General features: G+C 39.7%; 1 protein-coding gene across 7 annotated transcripts in view; it reads right to left on the reverse strand.

Moving 5' to 3' along the window:
• The window catches only part of NF1 (neurofibromin 1), a 209,570-nt gene extending 198,241 nt beyond the window's left edge, over positions 1–11,329 (reverse strand). For 5 of the 7 annotated variants that reach the window (XM_039886052.1, XM_039886051.1, XM_039886049.1 and 2 more), the window contains exon 1: positions 10,893–11,329. In XM_039886052.1, coding sequence (XP_039741986.1) covers positions 10,893–10,952 — 60 coding nt within the window. In that variant the 5' untranslated portion in view covers positions 10,953–11,329. The remainder of the gene's footprint in view (positions 1–10,892) is intronic. The other 2 variants (XM_039886047.1, XM_039886050.1) reach the window with 2 other exon arrangements.
• Positions 11,330–19,271: the final 7,942 nt, after the last annotated feature.

Raw genomic sequence — 19,271 nt, forward strand, 5'->3', positions numbered from 1 at the left:
TTTTTAAAGGGACAAACTTATTCTGAAGAATTGTAGAGGACAGAATTAGGAACAATGAATAGATAACTCGAGGAGGCCAAATTCTACTTTTCTACTCTTCCCACTCTTCTTAAAGCTCATGACTCATGTGCTACTCACCAACAAACCTATCACAGTCACCTACAAATTTTCTAGATATTTCCCCCCATCATCAAAACAATTTGGCTGCTGGCTCAGTTTCTCCTCTTCCTCACATCCACCATCATCTGGGTATCATCTAGGTTAGTGTTGCCTGATAAAATACAGGACTCTGATTAAATTTGAATTTCAAATAAACGTGAGTAATTTTTTAGTATAAGTATATCGCATGCAATATTTGGGAAATACTTATACTAAATATTTATTCATTGCTTATCTGAGATTCATGTTTAACTGGACATCCTGTATTTCTGTTTGCTAAATCTGGTGACCTTAATCTAGGTGACTTCATTGTCAAGGTGAAGCATCTATCCAACATCTGGTCCTCAACTTTTCTTGATCTCAATGCTAGTGACTATGATCATGAATAACAAAGATACGGTCTCCAAATGCAGCTGTGACCTTAATACTGCCCAATATTACTAAGTGTCCTAAAACTGCCCGTTCTCTCTTTTACCCCAACAGCGATTATAAATTAAATCCATTCTTTCCTTCTCTACCATCTCAGTCTCTAATTCCACCACCTGAATTTAGATCTTTTTCTTCTTCTACCTCCTATGATACCTCATACCATCATTTTCCTTTATCATATTCCTCAACCTCTTCCACTAAAGGATAAGCAATTAAATAAAATTATACTTGCCCAAAGCCTTCAAAGAGAGTTTAAACATTTTAGTATGACATATAAGACCCTACAAAATTCACAACTCAGTTCAGGCTTCACTTTCTCTGACAAGCTCTCCCTGAATGCCTGGTCTAAATTAAGTGCTCCTCTTACATATTCCCACTGTACTCTATATATCTGTACTTACCATAATTTTCTTATTGTCGTTCTCCCTTACTAGATTTTAGGTTCCTTAAGACCAAGAACCAACAATTACCACAATACTTCTCATCTACTACAAACAGACACTTAAATATTTGCTGACCTATTAAGATGGATGAGGCTCAATTTAAAGGAAGAGTTTCTAACAATTACAATTCTACTAAAGGAATGGGTTACCTTGAGATGTAGTATTTCTGGTTACCCTGAAGGCAAAATAAAATTGCACATCATAGTATTATTTATAACAGACAAGAAAAAAGGATTTAACCTAATGTCTTTAACGGGACTGATTAAATTTTGTGTGATACAACTATACAACCAACTCTGAACACTTGAAAACTAAAATCAACAGACCTGTCAAGGAGACTACTCTAGTGGGCAGGTCATGGTCCTCTCTCACACAGACAGCTAAAGGTACTGTAACAAGCTCTTGCACTTTAATCATCTTATATTCATTTCATTCAGATCCCACTCTTATGTTAACCTTACACCGCTAGAAATTGAGATTACAATTTCTTATATCAATATATTCTAATCACATTTTATAAAGTAACATGTATTTACACTGTTACTGATTGTTTTTCTGATTATAAAAATACATATTCAGTATACAAAATTCAAAATTTATTTTTAAAATATCAAGAAAATTAAAAATTACATATAATTCCTTAAGTTTTAAATAATGTAAAAGAAAATGTACTCTATGGGCAATGTTCACATTATATTGTTATGTTAAAAGAGCAGATTATAAAACAATGTATCTCATTCAATTGCCAACAACCTAAGAGTAATAACAGTAATTAACCTTTATTAAGCTCCTTCTGTGTGCCCCAAACTGTGCCACATGCTTTACATATATCTTCTAATTTAAATCTCACAAGTAGGTACTATTATTGACTCTATTTTATAAGTAAAGAAACCGAAGCTTGAAAAAGTATCTTGGCCAAGGTCTAGCGAGCAGTGGCAGAGCCTCAGCCCAAGAATTCAAACCCAAGTGGTCTGATTTCAAATCAGCACACTTAATTACATACATCAAAATTTAACTGTGGTTCTCTCTGAGTCATGGTATTATAAATGAGTTTTATATACTTTTCATGATTTTGCTCATTTCTGTATTTTTATAATAAACATGAATTACCACTGTATTTTTTAAAAATAAATGTCCAAGCAGAGGTTGGACAATCATCTGCCAGGGCTATTACAGAAGTGGATTTAAATAATCTCGGATTCCTTCTAACTAAAGATCTGTGACTAATCAGTGACTGGAATATTTTTTTTTTCAGAGGACTGGCTCTAAAAAATTAACCAAAAATCGATCCATTTTAAGAATTATAAAAGTTTTAGACTGTCAGATCATATTTCTCCTGTTTTATAGACAATGAAACAGCTCAAAATCTAGGAGATCTACATAACACTGCAAAGGTAGTTCATGTCAAGGCAGAAAACAGAGCACAGGTCTTCACTGATCTTTGTTACCAACATTTGACCAAAACAAAATCTCCTCTCTCTTCCATTCCTAACTGCAAATTCAGTTATTAGAGGCCAAAAACTGAAACATAACAGGAAATACAAATGCTTCTCTCCCCCACCCCCACCCCCAGTTTATTACCCAAAAGGAAGAAGATCTGCCTGGAGCATATGGGCAAAACATTTTCCCAACCCTGAGCTGGGACAGAAGTAAAAGGCACAGTAAGCATGGGAGAATTGGAAAGATATTCCAAAGGACAAAATGAGTGACTTGAGAGCTGTTGTTGTTGGGGGTGGGGTGCCAAAAAAGTTGACATAACAAGTAAAAACTAGAAAAGAAAAAAAGAAATAACACCCAAGAATCCAACAGGACAAGGCCCTCAAATACTACCAAAATTTAAAAGACTGCCTCAAATTTAATCAAATCCTAACTGACATATTCTTAAGAGTGTGAAAACCAATTTTACAAAACTGGACTGTGAGATGCCCACATAAAAGAATGAAATGCATAATCTCATATTTATAATTGTACATTCCTACTGGTAGTCTCACAAATTTTATTCTCTCACCCTTGAAATTCAACTCTCTTCACCTAAAAGTCTGCAATGAATATAAAGCGATGTTGTAAAACTAAAGAGGAACAATGTTACAACCTCTTCTAACAATCAGAGAAGCTTTGAAAGGTGAAAAGAATGATAAATAATGCAATCAAAAATATTTAAAATTCATGTCTATTTCTAACATATGACCAATCAAAAAAGACTTCCAGATACTCTAATAATAAGGTAAAAACACAACCTCTCATCTTTGAAGAATCAATACATTCCTCACTTTACATATCTGTGCTATCTGTTCAGAAAATTTAGATCTTTTTTTAAAAGCTCTATTTATTAAAAAGTTACTGCTCGTAAGGATTAAGACACCCACACTCTAAACTCAATTAATTACATGTCATATGATTGTGAACAAGTTATTTTGCCTCTATAGATTGATTTTTTTCTCATGCATAAGTAAAAATAATAATAATCACCAAACTATAAAGAGTGATTAGAAAAAATACTGCACAGGATGATAATAATGGTAATACATGTTTATTCATGTATCACCATTATTCATAGCTTCCTTTAATGTAAGATTCACACCTAAGACACTAAACAAGCCCATGGTGTGAGTAGGGCAGGAATTATTCCCATTTTAGATGAAAACATAGAAAACTGAAGTTCAGAGAGGTAAAGTGACTTGCCCAAGGCCACAATGAATGTTGCACAGTCAAAAGCTCTTTATCTTACTATGTGGTATGCTGCCATCACAAATCTGAGGTGGTAAGAGTTTTCTCATGCCCAAACTATTATGAAGACTACTCAAGGAAAGCTGTCAACACTTCAACAGAAAAGGGTCACTTGAGATTGCAATGAGGCATAGTTACCAATAAGGTCATTATCTATGTATATAACTATGACTTATAGTTAAATAAAACTCCTTTAAAGTAAATTTCTAAAAGTCCTACTATGTACTAAATTAACTTCATGCCTCTTGCACTAGATATGTTACCCCGCTTGGGGGACATGAAGTGGAGAAGGGAAGGATTTCATCAAGAAAAGTTAAGTTTTCTGAAATTCAATAGGATAAGCCACTCAAAGCTATAAAATATGAACAGAGGCAAGCAACAGCTTGTAGACTGTAGTGGCAACTCTAAGCCAAACCAAGACTGCCAGGCTGCGGTTTAAAGAAAATATGCAATCTGGAAGTTTGCACCTCAAGTTATTGCTACTGCAAAGTAATTAGTACCATTTATAGTAAAAATATGTAAAGTTTTAAAGGATAATTCCAATTCTTCATTATAATTGGATGGGATTCCATACTAGCTTGGGGCTTTCCTGTCTCAACAGAAGCTCTTTTGATGATATAGTCAATGGCTCAAAAGCCACTCTCAGAGAACCAAAGAATATAACTATATGTCACGAGCATATAACACATAAAAGTGGTCAAATATGCAATCACCTGAAGAGATTTTAATGAGGGTACTATCAATTCCAATGATTTATATTCTACAATGTGAAATTTTTTTTTTCAGCACAATCTCTGTGTACTGTTACTGAAAACTCTACCACATAGTATGGTACAGAAAGGCACAAGTTACTAAAAACTTAAACTTAATTCACAGTCACTACAATGTAAAATACCTTAACTTTTCTATTCTTCAAGGTCAAAACAAACTGTCTCATCTTTCCCTCTCCACCCTCAAGAAAATAAGGTATTCTAAAAGATATCGGATAAAATAGTCAATGCATTTACAAATACAAGTCAATCCTCCGCAAAGAAAGAGCTTAAGATGCCCATATTCTACTTCAGTATTGATTCAAAGCCTTTTAACAGTTTAAGCTGACCACAAACCTCCCCTTCTCCTTCTTCTATACAACATTCTCCTCCTTAAATTTTAAAAAATGAGCCTTCCTATACCTCCCATCCTTTGTCTTACATACACACACACACACAGATATACATGAAACTCCCAGTGAAGAATAGACTGAGGCATAAAGAACACATGTGAAAAATACATGTGTTTAATTAATATATTGCTCACCCCTAAAAGCATGTTGTTATAATGCAACAGTACAGAGTCTATACAGAACCCCATAACACCAATTCTGAAAGACTTGAAGCAAAACTTTAAATTACTCATAGCAGTCTGAATAATTTAAAGAACAAAGATGAAAAAATAAGGCATGCCTACCATTGTATTATATCATTAATCTTTCCTTTAAGGACAAAATTCTCCATGCTAAACACAGTAAAAAAATAAAACATAAAATAAAAATAAATATTTTAGAATCTAATTTCCTGTTGGTCAAAGTCAAATAAAAATAAGTGTAGGAATATTTAAAATCAAATGCAACAATATTGCTGGCTAAATTCACAGAATACCTATGACTTTTTTTTCCTATTACAATTCCATAACTTGAAGAGCCATATAATACATATGCCACAAATTAGATGATAAAGCAAGAAAACAGACTGATTACAGACATCTATTATGTTACATAAGGATGCTCTCAGTACCCTAAGTATGTGTCAGTGAACGCTAAAGTAAGGTATGTATCAGCCAAGGTAGATACCAAGGGGACTATCCGGAGACTAGTCAATCTCCCTTATTTACTGAAAACACAATAATCAGTAAGCTGTAAAAAATGTGTAAGTCTAACGTTTGAATAATTTTAAACTTTTCAAAGTGTTTCACATTCATTATCCTAGTAGACCATTGCCAAAAATTTTCCTCATATAGGACTTACCCTAAAACAAAGTGATGAAACCAAGATCACAAAGGTAGTTAATCAGATCTGAAGCTTGATTCAAAAAACATGTTAGCTCTATGGGAAGATATATAAATATGCACAAGTTCCTCCTCAAAGCTCTCTTTGTAAAAAAAACAAAAAACAAAAAACAAACCTATTCCTAGTTATAATATCACAACTTATAAGACTTAGGCCAATATAAAAACTAAATTAAAATTTGGTTATTTACATTTATAACGAAGCCAAAAGTACTTCTTTTAGCCAGTCTTTCAACCAGAAATCATATGAAAAACATTCCATCAATGATGCTCTCTGTATGCTCACAAGTGTGCCGGGCATGACATAACTATAAGAGAATTCTAACAGAGTTTTCTTATTTTTCAGAAAGTTTACACTCTATTTGAAAACAAAAAAAAAAAGTAAAAACGATACTAAGCAGTGCCCAACCAACCCTCCTGAGGGGAGAAACCTTACAGGTTGGTTCTGCAGAAACCCAGATGACAAGCACACAAGAAGTGAGATTGCAGCGAATTTAATCTAAAAAAATTTCATGGGAAAAATGAAGCTTGAACTGCGCACTGAAGGATGGACAAGAATTAGAAAAGCACAAAGGGGGAATGAAAGCATTCAGGGGCCTGCATAAACAAAGGTTGAGATGCAGGAATAAGCGTGATATTTACAGAAGAGACTGAGCCAACTTGCCTGGAACATAGGTGCATGCTGAGGCATAAAGAAAAACAGTTTGGTAAATTAAGTGGGGCCAGGTCCCTAATAGACTGCCGTGGCTCAGGAAGATGCTATTAAAATAGTAAAATCATCAAATATTTAAACTAGAAATTTTCTAGTCAATTCTTTTCTGACAGATGAGGAAATCTAGGATCCACAGAGATCTAATGGCTTGCAAAAGAACAGAAGCAGAAGAAAAGCAGAGGAAAACTCAGACCCCCATTTAAGAATCCAAGTTCAGTGATGGGCAAGGAAACATAGCATACTGGGGAAAGCACATCTGTCCAAAGATCATTGAGAACACAGATATGTAAAGATCTGCAAGCATATAAAGACAGTATTGTCTCGGGAATTAGAGGAAACTGGTTTCTGGGGTAATAGAATACTAGTGTGGCAGTACAGTTGAGCAAAAACCACTGTTTTGCCAGAAGGAATCACTTTCAAGAGAGCAGCAATCCAGGAGAAAAGCAGAGGCAGAAGCTAGTTTTGGGAGTTAACAAGGGACTTGGATGGATAAATAGTAGAGGCAGCAGGTATCTGAAAACAAAAGAAAGAAAAAGATTATCCATAGAGAGAAAGCTATAGGATCAAGCAAATGTTTAAGACAAAAGAAATCTTAATAAGTTTGAAGGTGAAGAGGAAGGAGATCATATAAAGACTAAATTAGATGCTAGATAAGGTAAGAGATTAAGGGAGCACAGAGAACTAATTGAGGACCAGTTGGAAGAAAAAAATTTTTTTTTTTAAAGATAAGTTCCAGGATAAAGAATAAGCATTTTTCCTCACTCACCATATAATACTCTTTGCCAAAAGAGTATTCATTTTCAACTACTTACAGGCCTTATAAAAATGGCAGGCTTTAAGAACAAGGCTAGGAGATTTTTTTTTTTTTTTAATCCAAAACAACTTCAAAGCTTTACAAATCTATCTGTTTGGGCAATTAATATATAGCTGTAACTTCAAAGACACTTGCCAATCATTTTATACTGTGAATTTTACACCACATATCCAAAGAACATCTGATTAACATTCCATTTACAACAACCGATATGCTATTATTACTACAAATCAAAAACCAGAGTTTATTCTCTAATATGTTCCTTAAAATGTTATGTTTTGGGGGCTTTTATACACCGTTTTTACTTGTCCAGATATGGAAACTGTAGTGCTTAAATGAACATATTTACAACAAATCATTTAGGGATACCTTTCTTTTAATTTATTTAAAAAATGTTTTTCAAATACCCACTTTTCCTTTATTCCCTTTCAGAAACAAAGCCCTATCGAGACTGGTGGACATACAGAGAGCTAGGTGAAGGTCCTAATTTTCTAAGTAATCTGGCTAATAAGCCACAATTTAAAGCTACACACCTAAAATTTGCTAATTTCAACTTAGAAAGTTACTGTTGAGCACCATAAAGGCAGTTAAATAGAAGCAGAAGATACAACTGGTCCATTCAGCTTTCTGGATGTCTACCATTGCAACCACCATTTCTCCGATCAAGAAGGTAATTACTTTTAAAATTGGTAAGAATCATTAAACTTAGCCCATCAATATTAGGTTAAGGTGCAATCTCAGCAGGTTATAGGAATTTATTTTACCCACTTAGAAATAAGGATCTGAGCTCAAAATGTCAAGATGAAACACTACTACTTCTTTTAACTGAATCTACTGCACCAAGTTGCTGAGCAATATCCATGAGAGAGTACAATATGTAATCAGCAGTGGCTAGTGATGCATTTCTGTTTTAATCACCATAAATATCATAAGTGCAACTAAAACATCAATTCAATCATAAACAGAGTTGCCATCTTTAGACATGCACATGCTCTCTGGCTCAACATACTGTGTCTTCCCTGTATGTTGAGCAGCAGCCTGACGACTCCTGGAACCAGTGAAACAAAGCATGGCAATATATCCATAACTTAAAACTTTTAAAAATAGTTGAAACTGTTTAAGACTCTTACACATCTCTCTTACTACATGCAGGGCTTTTTCCTTCCTTCCATAAAAATGTAAACTCTTCTCTCCTAACTATACTTTTGTTTTTTTTAATACTATGGGATACTTATCAAAATAAAAAAAAAAAAAAAAAAAACCCTGATTGTCCAGCATTCAATACTTTTCATACTAAGGCTCTTGTTATCAAGGACTACTATGTGACCTTGGAAAGTCATTTAACCTCTCTGTGCCTTGGTTTTCTCACTTTCTCACCTCAAGGTAAACTCCAATTTGAATTAAACATTTATTACTTCTGTAACAAATAAATGTATATAAGTACCTTACGTTAAACACTGAAAAACCCTTATACTTTATCTCAAAGCCAGTGAGCTTTAACCTTCTAAGAGAAAAATATGAGGAATAATTTGTCCTGTGTATCTCTCTTAACTACAACATAAGGAATATATAAAAAATGCTTCTGTTTAAAACTCTTATGTCCTTAATTTTTAACAGATGGTGGTGAGTTTGATTCCACAATATTCATAACAAAGCAAACAACAAAGCCTAAGGTCTTTTAACACTAGGAACAAAAAGAAGAAAACATTTTCTTGCATTACTGGCCATGTAATCAAAATCATTTCTTCTAAAATTTAGAAAAACTATATTTTTCATATGTGGCATATAAGCCTAGAGATCAACAGGTAAGTAGTAAAGAAATAGTTTAAAAATTAGAAAAAAAAATTTAATTAAAAAAATTGAGGAACAATGTGGTGTGACTCAAATTCCTGCATCCAGATTATGCTGTCTACAAGGTTCAGCTTTGGGGTTCTTCTGTGTGCCTTTTTAAAAATTACACACAGATTTTTAAAAATTACCAAGTTTTAACTATAAGGCTCTATCAATAATATAATCTAATATATGCAGTAACATTTTACTTCCTCAGAAAGATTAGTAAATAGTTGGTTTAGATATTTCTATACTGGACGCAGTATAGGTAAAACGACTCCTTCAAGTCTGACAGCTTCATAATTCTATTTTAACTATGTAGTCTTTTCTCAAATTTCTTCTCAATTCCTCTGCCTATTCCCAAACAGCTTTTAGGTAGGTCAGAAATACTATGAGTCCTATAAGGAAATGTTTATGGATCAAATAACAGTGGAGCCCTCCTCCCCCTCCATTCAGCTTCCATAATCAGTTTTATGACTACATCCAGTAAACAAAATAGATTGACACAGTGTTAAACAGTTCTCTCGTCGAAGGAAGCCCATGGTAGAACTGCAGCTGCAAAAAAAGCATCCCTTTAAACCATCCCCAACTACCTACACCAAAACAAAGTTAAACTAATTCCCATTGACAAAAGGCTACGTGTGCGTTCATTCTGATCAGCCCTAGGATTTACTGAGTGAAGCTCAGGGAATAAAAAGGCACCTCACCAAGCTATGAAACTTTTTTCCCCAAGCCAAATATTCTCAATGAAAGTTCTCTTGTCAACCAAGAGGTGAGAGTTAAAAACAATAACAAAACACTAGCAGAATTATCCCGCTCCAAGACTACATCCCAGCTGTCTCTGCTCTCGGTTGTCAGTGGCTCAAATGCAGTTTCCCATTTTCCTTTCACTCTTCTCCCCTTACTCCCCAAGAAGCTCACTCAAGAAAGCAATATTCACATTCTCAGACCGCTGGTAAAAATAAAGGGAGAAACTGCAATTATCAAGGGAGGAAAAACAGGAAAAATATTTCAGAAGCAGGAGAGAAAAAGAACCATGGTTTCCACTGCAAACAGAAATGTAAAAGCTAGTCTGGTCTCATCAGGATATGGGGGGACGCCCGTGTAGGGTATCAAAAAACCATGCAGTGTGTATGCACCTGGAGCTCCAGGGGCAGGCTGAGACGATGGAGCAGAAAGTAGGAAAACCTGTGCTTTCCCTGCTTTCATCTACTCTTCCCCCTCCAAGAGAGGAAGCTGAAGAAACTGGGGGAGGGGCGGGATGTTACCGTGCTCCTATTGGGGGTACACGAGACCGACACTGGGGTGCCTTCAGTTACTCACCCCCAGTTTGGAGTTCCACTGAGGAAAGAGAAACCCCTAGAGTTACCCATCTCCGTTTAGAAAAAAAAAGTAAGGGGAATAATGATTAAATCCAGATGGAGAGCCCCAGAAAGCGCCCCCAGGTCACCCATCCCTAATAGCAAGAGGGTGAGCTGGGATAAAGAGGATGGAGAGTCGTAGGGGTAGTCAGAGAAAAGGCCCCAGTCCCCGACTTGGGAGGGAAGGGGAGCTGGAGCTACCAGCGGTCCCCTCCTTCCCCGCACCTCCCCCTAGGCCACCCCCACTAATACCCCCTTCCTTTCCTCCAGAGCCTGAGGCAGCCGCGGGGGAGGCGGCTGCTCCTTTCTCCCCTCACCCACTCCGTCCCCACCCCCACTCCGCTCCCACCTCTCGCCCGCCACGGGCCCGTTACCTGCTCGTCGAAGCGGCTGACCACGGCCTGGACCCATTCCACCGGCCTGTGCGCAGCCATGTCCTCCCCGCGGCCGGGGGGCGGCGGAGGGACGGGTCGGCCGGCGCCCAGGGCCGGGAAGAGGGCGGGGAGCGGGGGCTGAGGTGAGGGAACAGGCGAGGAGAGGGTCTGAGGAGTAAAGGCTCCGAACGTTCCCACGGGGGTGGGGATGGGGGGCCTGCGCCGAGCTGGGAGAGGGGAAGAGGGAAGGGGCGTTGGGAGGAGGCTGGGGGAGGGGGACGGGGAAGGGGGACCCGGGGAGGGGAGGGGGCCTCTTGGTCGCTCTCCCCACTAGCGCCGTCTCCCCACAGCCATCACAGTCCGAGACGCCGCCATGACACCCCACCGGAAGTGGGATCCTTTCCACGGCCCGGGGAGAGGGAGAGCCAGCGAGCTAGAGATTGAGAGCGCGGCTGGGAAAGGGGAGGGGGAAGCGAGAGGGAAGGGGGCCTGATGCGCATGCGCCCGCGCCGGCCCCTTTTCATTAATGAGAAAGCGAGTCCTCCTGGAGGTGACGTCACCTAACTCCTCCGGGCCCGGAGGCGCGCGTCCCTTATCGCCGCCGGGCTCACCTAGACTCAGTCTCTGGGTTCAGCCAGCGAAAGCCGGAGGTGACCCAGGAGCATCCGTTCTCATCCCAAATGCCACACCAGGTTCCTCCTACCCCCGCCGGCCTCCGGGTTTGGATTGCTCCGGGTGTTGGAAGTTAGGGCGCCCTGGGGCTAACATTTCTTGCAGCGCGCAGATTTCTGCGAGGATTTGGGGAGGCTGTGCTGAGCCCCTCTCCGCCTTAAACTTTCACAAAAAATAAGGCACACAACCTCAGGTTTCTAGGTCCTTCGTAGTTACTATAGACTGCCGATAAACAAGAAAAAGTAAGGCCAAGAGCGATTTAGTTTTTTTTTGTTGTTTTTTTGTTTTTTAACGGTCTCTTAAATCCCAGTGTTAGACCTAATGGCAGTCAAAGTAGTCGGACTGTGGAATCTCAGTGCAGACTTCCTCGGCTGAACACAATAAAACTTATACACAGTTGATAATAGATTCAAGTTTCACCCCCCTCAAAAAGCCTTTAAGGGCTTTGCATGCATTAATTCATCACGTTCATCTCATTTAAATCTTCCAATAGGATATCACTCTCACCTAACTGATGAGAATAGGTCACAAGAGGTTCCGTGATTTGTCAGAAGTCAGAGATGGTAGGTGGCAGAGTCAGGATGCAAACCCAGGTGGTTTGACTCCAAAGACAATAGAAACAGACTGTAGCTCTCCTGAAACAAAGGTGTTCTCTATACCTCTAATACCAGAATTGAAATGATTTCATGTAGAATTGGTCACAATGGTTTTCCGTGAAGCGGATTATATCCCAAAACAATGGATGATCTATGTATGTATCCAATATGATTTTGGAATGAGTTATTTTTAAGTTTATCCTCCTCAATAAACTCTACTTAGGCTAATGTTAAAATGAGTTTACACATTCTGAGCACACACAAATTAACAGCCAGTTAGTCCATATAGAAGGATACTGCGTGATAAGGCAGAGCAAAACTAGAATTTTAATTTTACCACAGAAAATCCACAAAGCCCATAACCTATGTACAGAGAGATATATCTGTGAGAGAAGTTTCCAATCTCTGCTGGTTGGTGATTGTCCAAAATGCATATTAAATTAATTAATATTTCATTCCACTAGAACAAGAGGACAGGGTCTGGATAGTTTTTTAGTCCATTCTTTAAAGATGCAACATGAATACTGACTAATTTCTTTTAGATGATGTCAGAAATGATGACAATGCTGAAGAAAAGGACAAATATTAAATGAGTGTTCATCTCTGCCTTCCCCAACTAGGACCCCTGAAAAAGCTCTCTCTCATACCCCAGAGAGTATCCTAATGCCTCTACTTCACTGCTAATCTTCCAGACCCCCAATCTTCCTTCTTTTTCTCATACTTCCTCTGAAAGTCCCTAATTACTTTCCTGCTGCCATGGCTTTTGCCTGTCTATTATTCCCCTCATCTTCTTCCCTAGACTGGATGTGGCTGCCTAAACCCTCTGTTCCTTTGACTCCGGTTGTGTCCCATGGCTGAGGTCCCTCTGTAATTCTTTTTCTTCTCTTCCCTGATTCTCCATTCCCCTCTAGCTCTAAGGTAACATATCCAAATTTCAGACCTTGGCCTTCTGCTCTTTCAGCTTTACTGAGGCTCCAGCCAGCATATTATTAATTCATCCTACTCAGCATTTGCCTCCCCTGAGTGTCAAGCCTCTCATTACCCTCAGAGGTCTAGACTTTACTCCAACATCCAATTAAATTCATTCAATTCCACTGAACCAATATTCAGTGCCCAAACTCCTATTATATGTAACATGCACTGTGTTAGGCAGTGCAGAGTATAGCAGGAATTCCAACCAAAAATCCCAAAGAAGGTAATGCTTAGAGACTCTGATGAACTAAGGAACACATCTCCCCATTTAAAGGGGCAACTGTCACTCAACTCTAGTCAATTACTGCCATGCAAGAATATCTACACAGTGTTGTTAGATCTTCCCCTTACTCAAGAGAAGCTGGAGATCTGAACTTTTATAAACTTTTCCTTTTTTTACATAGTGGCAGCAAATTTGCATTTTTAAAAGTGTGCAGTCAAACAAAATGTTTTTGTTACCTGAATTTAGGCCATGGAGCACAAGTTTGACTACCTCTGGGCTAGTAGAAAGACATATGTTTCCGAGTAGAATAGAGTTGGAGTGAAAAGACATATGTTTCTGAGTAGAATAGAATTGGGTTTGTGCCGTAACAACTACCATTCTGTACTGTCCAACACAGAGGGTTCAGAGGACCTACTAGTGTTTGATGTAGTTTTAAATGCATCCCTCATTCATTCTTTGGGTTTTGGTCATGCAACGATCTCTGCCAATTTTTCTTCATCTTCTTCCAGTAGCAGTCCCTCCATTCTACCCACTCTCCCCACCCCACCCCCTGCCCCTGCCTCCAGCATAGCAAGGAGCACATAACTCTTTAGGAATGGGATGCCCATTTCCCCAGCTGCTGAGAATGTCAGTGGCCAACAGCTCTCAAATGCATTCCTTTCCAGGAACTGCCCTCAGCAAGAGGGCTACCTCAAGCCAGGTCATACCGCACCAGGAAAACATGAACAAATGACTGGTAGATGCAGGCCTCAAGATGGGACCACCCTAAAAGGCTCTTCCTTAAGGGATCATCTCCCAAGAGGGCAGCTGAGGCCTTTGGGTCACTGCATTTAGTTCAACTTCACTTTCTGCTCAATTCTCTTTTCACTCCCGCACAGCGTTGGTCCCAAGGGCATTACCTAATGAATTTTTCTGCTTGCAAATCTCCAACTCAAGGTTGGTTTTCCAGAGAATCTGAATTAATTTTCCAGTGGAGCTGAATCACCTGCTGGCCAGCTGGCAGCAAGACCCCTCCCCTCCCCCAAGTGAAGCCCTGATAGGTCCTGGCATGCTGGAGCAGTATAACTATTCAAACTTTCAGCAGCAGTGATGAGATAGGTAAATGGGATATAATATTGGTGCAAGAATGCGCTGGTAGATGCAATCTCTCAGGCATTTTTAAAATATGGGGAAATAGCAATTTAAGAATTTGGGCTTGGATAGCTATTGATGGAGTAAATCTGTGCTCTGGAGAAAGACAATGAAAAGGTGAGGGTGGATAATCAGGATGAAAGCTAGAGTAAGCAGCATATATAAATGAGGGAGCAGAAAAAGCTGAGGATCAGGCCCAGGACTTAATTATAAGAGTAATAGAACTCTAAAAAGGTTGAATTCTCTGCTTTGGCAAGACTGCTATGCCAAGGTCAGGGACATAGTTGGAAGAAGTGAGATCCTGACACTTCAAATAGGGCATCTGGGTTGATGAACTTAAAAACCTTAAAACCCCACTCAGAACACTCTGAGTTTATAGAAGTGCCCCATACCCCCTTTCTTGAAAATGAAGTAGTTACCTTGAAAGATAACACATACCCTCCATAGGATCTACCTGTACCTTTCTTCCTGTCTACCAGACTGACAACTAAGGCCATGCCACAAAATAACCCTGCTGAGGAAATGCTGGACCTTCCAAAGGAAGGAGAGGCACTATATCCTGAAACTAAAGGACCTAGGTAACATATGTATACCTGCAGAAGACAGGAACATATGTAAGTATGGGATTGGGTCCCACAGTGCTGAATTGGGGAGTGAGAGTGGAGAAGGAAAGCATAATACTAGACAAAGCAGAGTTTATTGATATGAACACGTCCCTGTACTACAGTATTTACATCCTGGAAAAGCCCCCAGAATACAGTGCTAACAGGTTGTTAGAGTGGCTCTAGGAAGCTTAGAGAAAGGAATGAATGGCCCACCCTAGGCAAAACAGTAAGGCCAGTGCTGTCATGGCAGACAATAGAAGAGGAGAGCAAAAGATTCAGAAAAGGGGGCATGCTAGAGTAAATATACTATGTACATCCCACCAGCTGACTATGTCTTGCCATATATCACAAGGAATGTGCTAGTGAAAGGGACAGTGGTGGCTCTCCTCTGTAAGCCAGAGCTGTTGGTGGAAAATATTGTTACGGAGTTGGGCTCCCTAATAGCAATAGGCCTGAGAGAATTTTGAAGAAATAGTGACCAGGTGCAGTGCTTAACCAGCAGAAGGAAGATCAAGTGGCAAGAATTGAGCAGCAACAAAAGGGACATGACCCACAGAGATATGGATATAGTGAATAGAACACTGTGTACCTAGAGGAAACTGAGATGGGCAGCCAAACAGGGACAATGTGTATAACTTTTAAAACTCAAAGATGGATGAGGAAGAGGCTGAAGGAACCTGTCTCAATAAGAAGTCACAATCCCTTGCCTGGTTTCTGGACCTTAGCCAACTTTTAGACCCAAAACCTGATGTCTGAAGAAGACTGGTTTCCAGCAAGTATATAATAATGAGTCCTCTGGTCGTCCCTAATTGTAATTAGTATAGACATACTTGGTAGTTGGCAGAAGCCCTACATTAGTTCCTTGGCCCATGAAGAGAGAGCTGTCATAGTGGGGAAGGAAGTGGAAGTTTCTGGGTCTGTCCCCAACCAATCTAGCTAAGACTCTAAATTTTTAAAAATATGGCTCCCCTGGGAGAACATCAGAGATTAGGGTGCACCTACGGAGTAGCTCCTGTGGCAGGAATGCAGACAATGCATGGGCCCAACAGCATGGGCTCCCACCCACCTAGGCTGATCTAGCTACCAATGCCACCAACTGCCCAACACGCCAGCAACAGAGACCAAAACTGAGCCCCTGATACAGCACCATCATTCTTCAGGAAAAACAGCCAGCCAATGGATTGCAGGTTGACTTTTTCTACCCTGAAAGGAAGAATAATTTATCTTTATTGGAACAGACATACAGTCTCAGTACAGGGTTGGTTTTCCTGCCCAAGGGTTTTTTGTTGTTGTTTGTTTTGGATTTTTTTTTTTAGCCAGCACCACTGTCTAAGGGCCTACAGAATATTTGGTCCACTGATGTAGGATCCTATGTAACACAGCAATGAACCAAGGAAACCTCCTTACAGCAAAACAGGTGTGGGTAGCAGTGGGTACATGACCACGATATCTGTTGGTCTTATAACATACCATAATATCCAGAAACTGCTGGCCCAGCAGGGTGATAGAATGGTCATTTGAAGGCACAACTGAGGACCAACTTGAAGATGATACCCTGAGAGGGTGGGGCACCATTCTCTAGGACAAAGAATGCACCCTAATCAATGACCATTATGAAGTGCTATGTCCCCAAAAGGTAGAATTCATGGATTCGGGAGATGAGGAGTGGAAGGAATGGCCCTGCTTAATATCATCACTAGTGATCCACTTGGGGAATTTGTGCTTCTCATCCTCACAACTCTGGACTCTGCAGATTTAGAAACTCTGGTTCCCAACAGGGAACACTACCACCAGGGGACACAGAAATAATCCTATTAAGTTATGGCTGCCTCCCGGTCACTTTAGGCTGCTTGTATTAAGACATTACTAGTAGACAAGGAAAGGAGTTACCATCTCAGCAGGGATAACTGGCCCTGATCATCAGGAAGTGGTAGAGCTGCTATTACCCAATGAGGGGCAGAGAAGGATATCTTTGGTGATCCACAGGCATCTCTTGGTACTCCCTCGTTCAATTATGATGGTAAATAAACTAGTGTAGCAGCCACATCTGAAAAGGGCATGGTGACTGGGAGCTCAGCCACTCTCAGGGATGTGGGTTCGAGTCATCCTATGGTGAAAGCCATCAAGACCAGCAGAGATGCTAACTTAGCATAAGGGGAATCTAGAAAAAGTAGAAAAAATAGATGATCAGTTGTGGTTTTGAGACTAGTGACAGTGACAAGAGCTGTAATTCATCCTACTAACCTTACTCTTATAAGTTTCCCCAGAAAAAGGCACCAACAAGAATCTTGTAGGAACTGTTGCCAGAACTTATTATATGAAGAAAGTGCATCTGAAAGTATAAGATTGGACAATAATAGACACCATGATGTCCACTTCAGGACTAAAGCCCTCATTCCTCCCACCTCCACCCCTGCAACTGGGAATGTGAGCAGCTGATGGGCTGAGACCCTCTCTGGAAATTGCCATCAGTTGAAGATAACCACCTCACCCAAGGTCATACCCTCTCCCCCTGTGAGCCCACTTCTTGTCTAGGGGCCCCCCATTTCTGTAGGGGTCTAAAGAACTGGCCCCTTTGCCTCAAGGTGAGACTACTCTGAAGAGCCTTCTCAGCTCCAAAGCTCCTTGTGTGATTAGCTGAGCCTTTGTTGTAACTATGTCTTAGTTTCTTCTCCCTCTGGCAAATCCTTCTTTTTTGCTCCCTCACAGATGTTAATCCTGAAGGCACTTCACAATGAACTTTCTGTCTACAAATCTCCATCTCAGACTCAGTTTCCACCCAAGACATCTGTGTTCGAATAACAGACAGCATTATCTCTTACTAGCTGTGTGACCTTGGCAAGTTAACTCATCATTCTGTCTCACTTCCCACATCTACAAGTGGATGATAATAAAAATGTGTGCTTCATAGGCTGTGATACAGTTAAATGAAATAATACTTTTGAGAGGCTTGACACAGTGTTTGACATCCAGTTGGTGTTTCTCAGGTGGGGAGTGGAACATCAGAAAAGCTGGAATAGAAAAGATCTAGTTCAACTCCTAAAAGAAAGAAAAAAAAAAGAATAGCAGTGGAAAGAGGTGGAAGAAGAGAGTTTATATGTGTTAGAAGAGGTTCAAGGAGTATTTTGGTAGAGAGAAATACAGCACACACTGCCAGTTGTTTCGCCACCATTCTTTCCTTTCTCCCCCAATTTTATTCTGAGGGAACAATATGCCCACTTTCAAAAAACAAACAGACAAAAATCCTTACCTTTCTAGACTCTCTTTCTGCTAAAGATGGCCAACTGACCCAATTCTGTCGAGGAGATATAAACAAAACTCTGCTGGGCAGAGTTTCCAAAAAAAAAAACTATTATATTCTTGATTTTTTTAAAAAAACATCAGCTGGCCTGCACGAAGCTTTTGTCATTTGCTTTTTATTCTTCTCCTTCCCACTGAGAAGAAAGATTGAAAGCCTCGAGGTGAAGCAGCCATTTTGTAAAAGACAGAAACTAGAGAAAGGCTGGGTCCTTGACACTTCCTCAAGCAGTGGTACCAGCCCTGAACTGCCTACCCTTGGGGTTCTGGTTGCATAAGGAAAATGAAACCTCCATTTTGTTAAGCATCCATGTTCAGGTTTCAGTTATGTGCAGCTGAATGCAACCCTAACTGATATAGTAGAGAGTAAAAAATGGAAAGAGAGAGGGCCATACGCAGCTGCTGAATAGAGACCTGGAGGAATAAAAGGATAGGTAACTTTCCAAAGCCTTACTGTGGGTTGTAAATTGAATAATGTACATAGGAATTACCTTCATTTCTCATTGCTATGTTCTTTCTCTGAATGCAATACCACCCCAAAATTGGGCATATGAGGCCTAGGACTTATTTGGGTTATTTATTGCTAAATAAATATGTCATCAAGAGTAGTAAGTAGTAGTATCATTAGAACTATTAAAACACTGTAATAGGAACATGGGGTGAGGGGCACAAAAAGAAATGAGAGAGAGAAATTGACTCTATCATACCTTCACTCTTTTCATCTGGGCTTGAAATTTTCTCTTGTCAATCCTTTAAAGCCCACCTTAGCCAGACAGAGGACAAATACTGTATGTATCAATCATATGTATCAATCTAAAAAAAAAAGTCAAACTCATAGAAATAGAGAGTACAGCAGTTGACAGAGGCTGGGGGTAGCAGGAAA

The sequence above is a fragment of the Pteropus medius genome, unplaced genomic scaffold (genome assembly GCF_902729225.1).
Source record: "Pteropus medius unplaced genomic scaffold, Ma_sr-lr_union100, whole genome shotgun sequence".
Taxonomy (NCBI): domain Eukaryota; kingdom Metazoa; phylum Chordata; class Mammalia; order Chiroptera; family Pteropodidae; genus Pteropus; species Pteropus medius.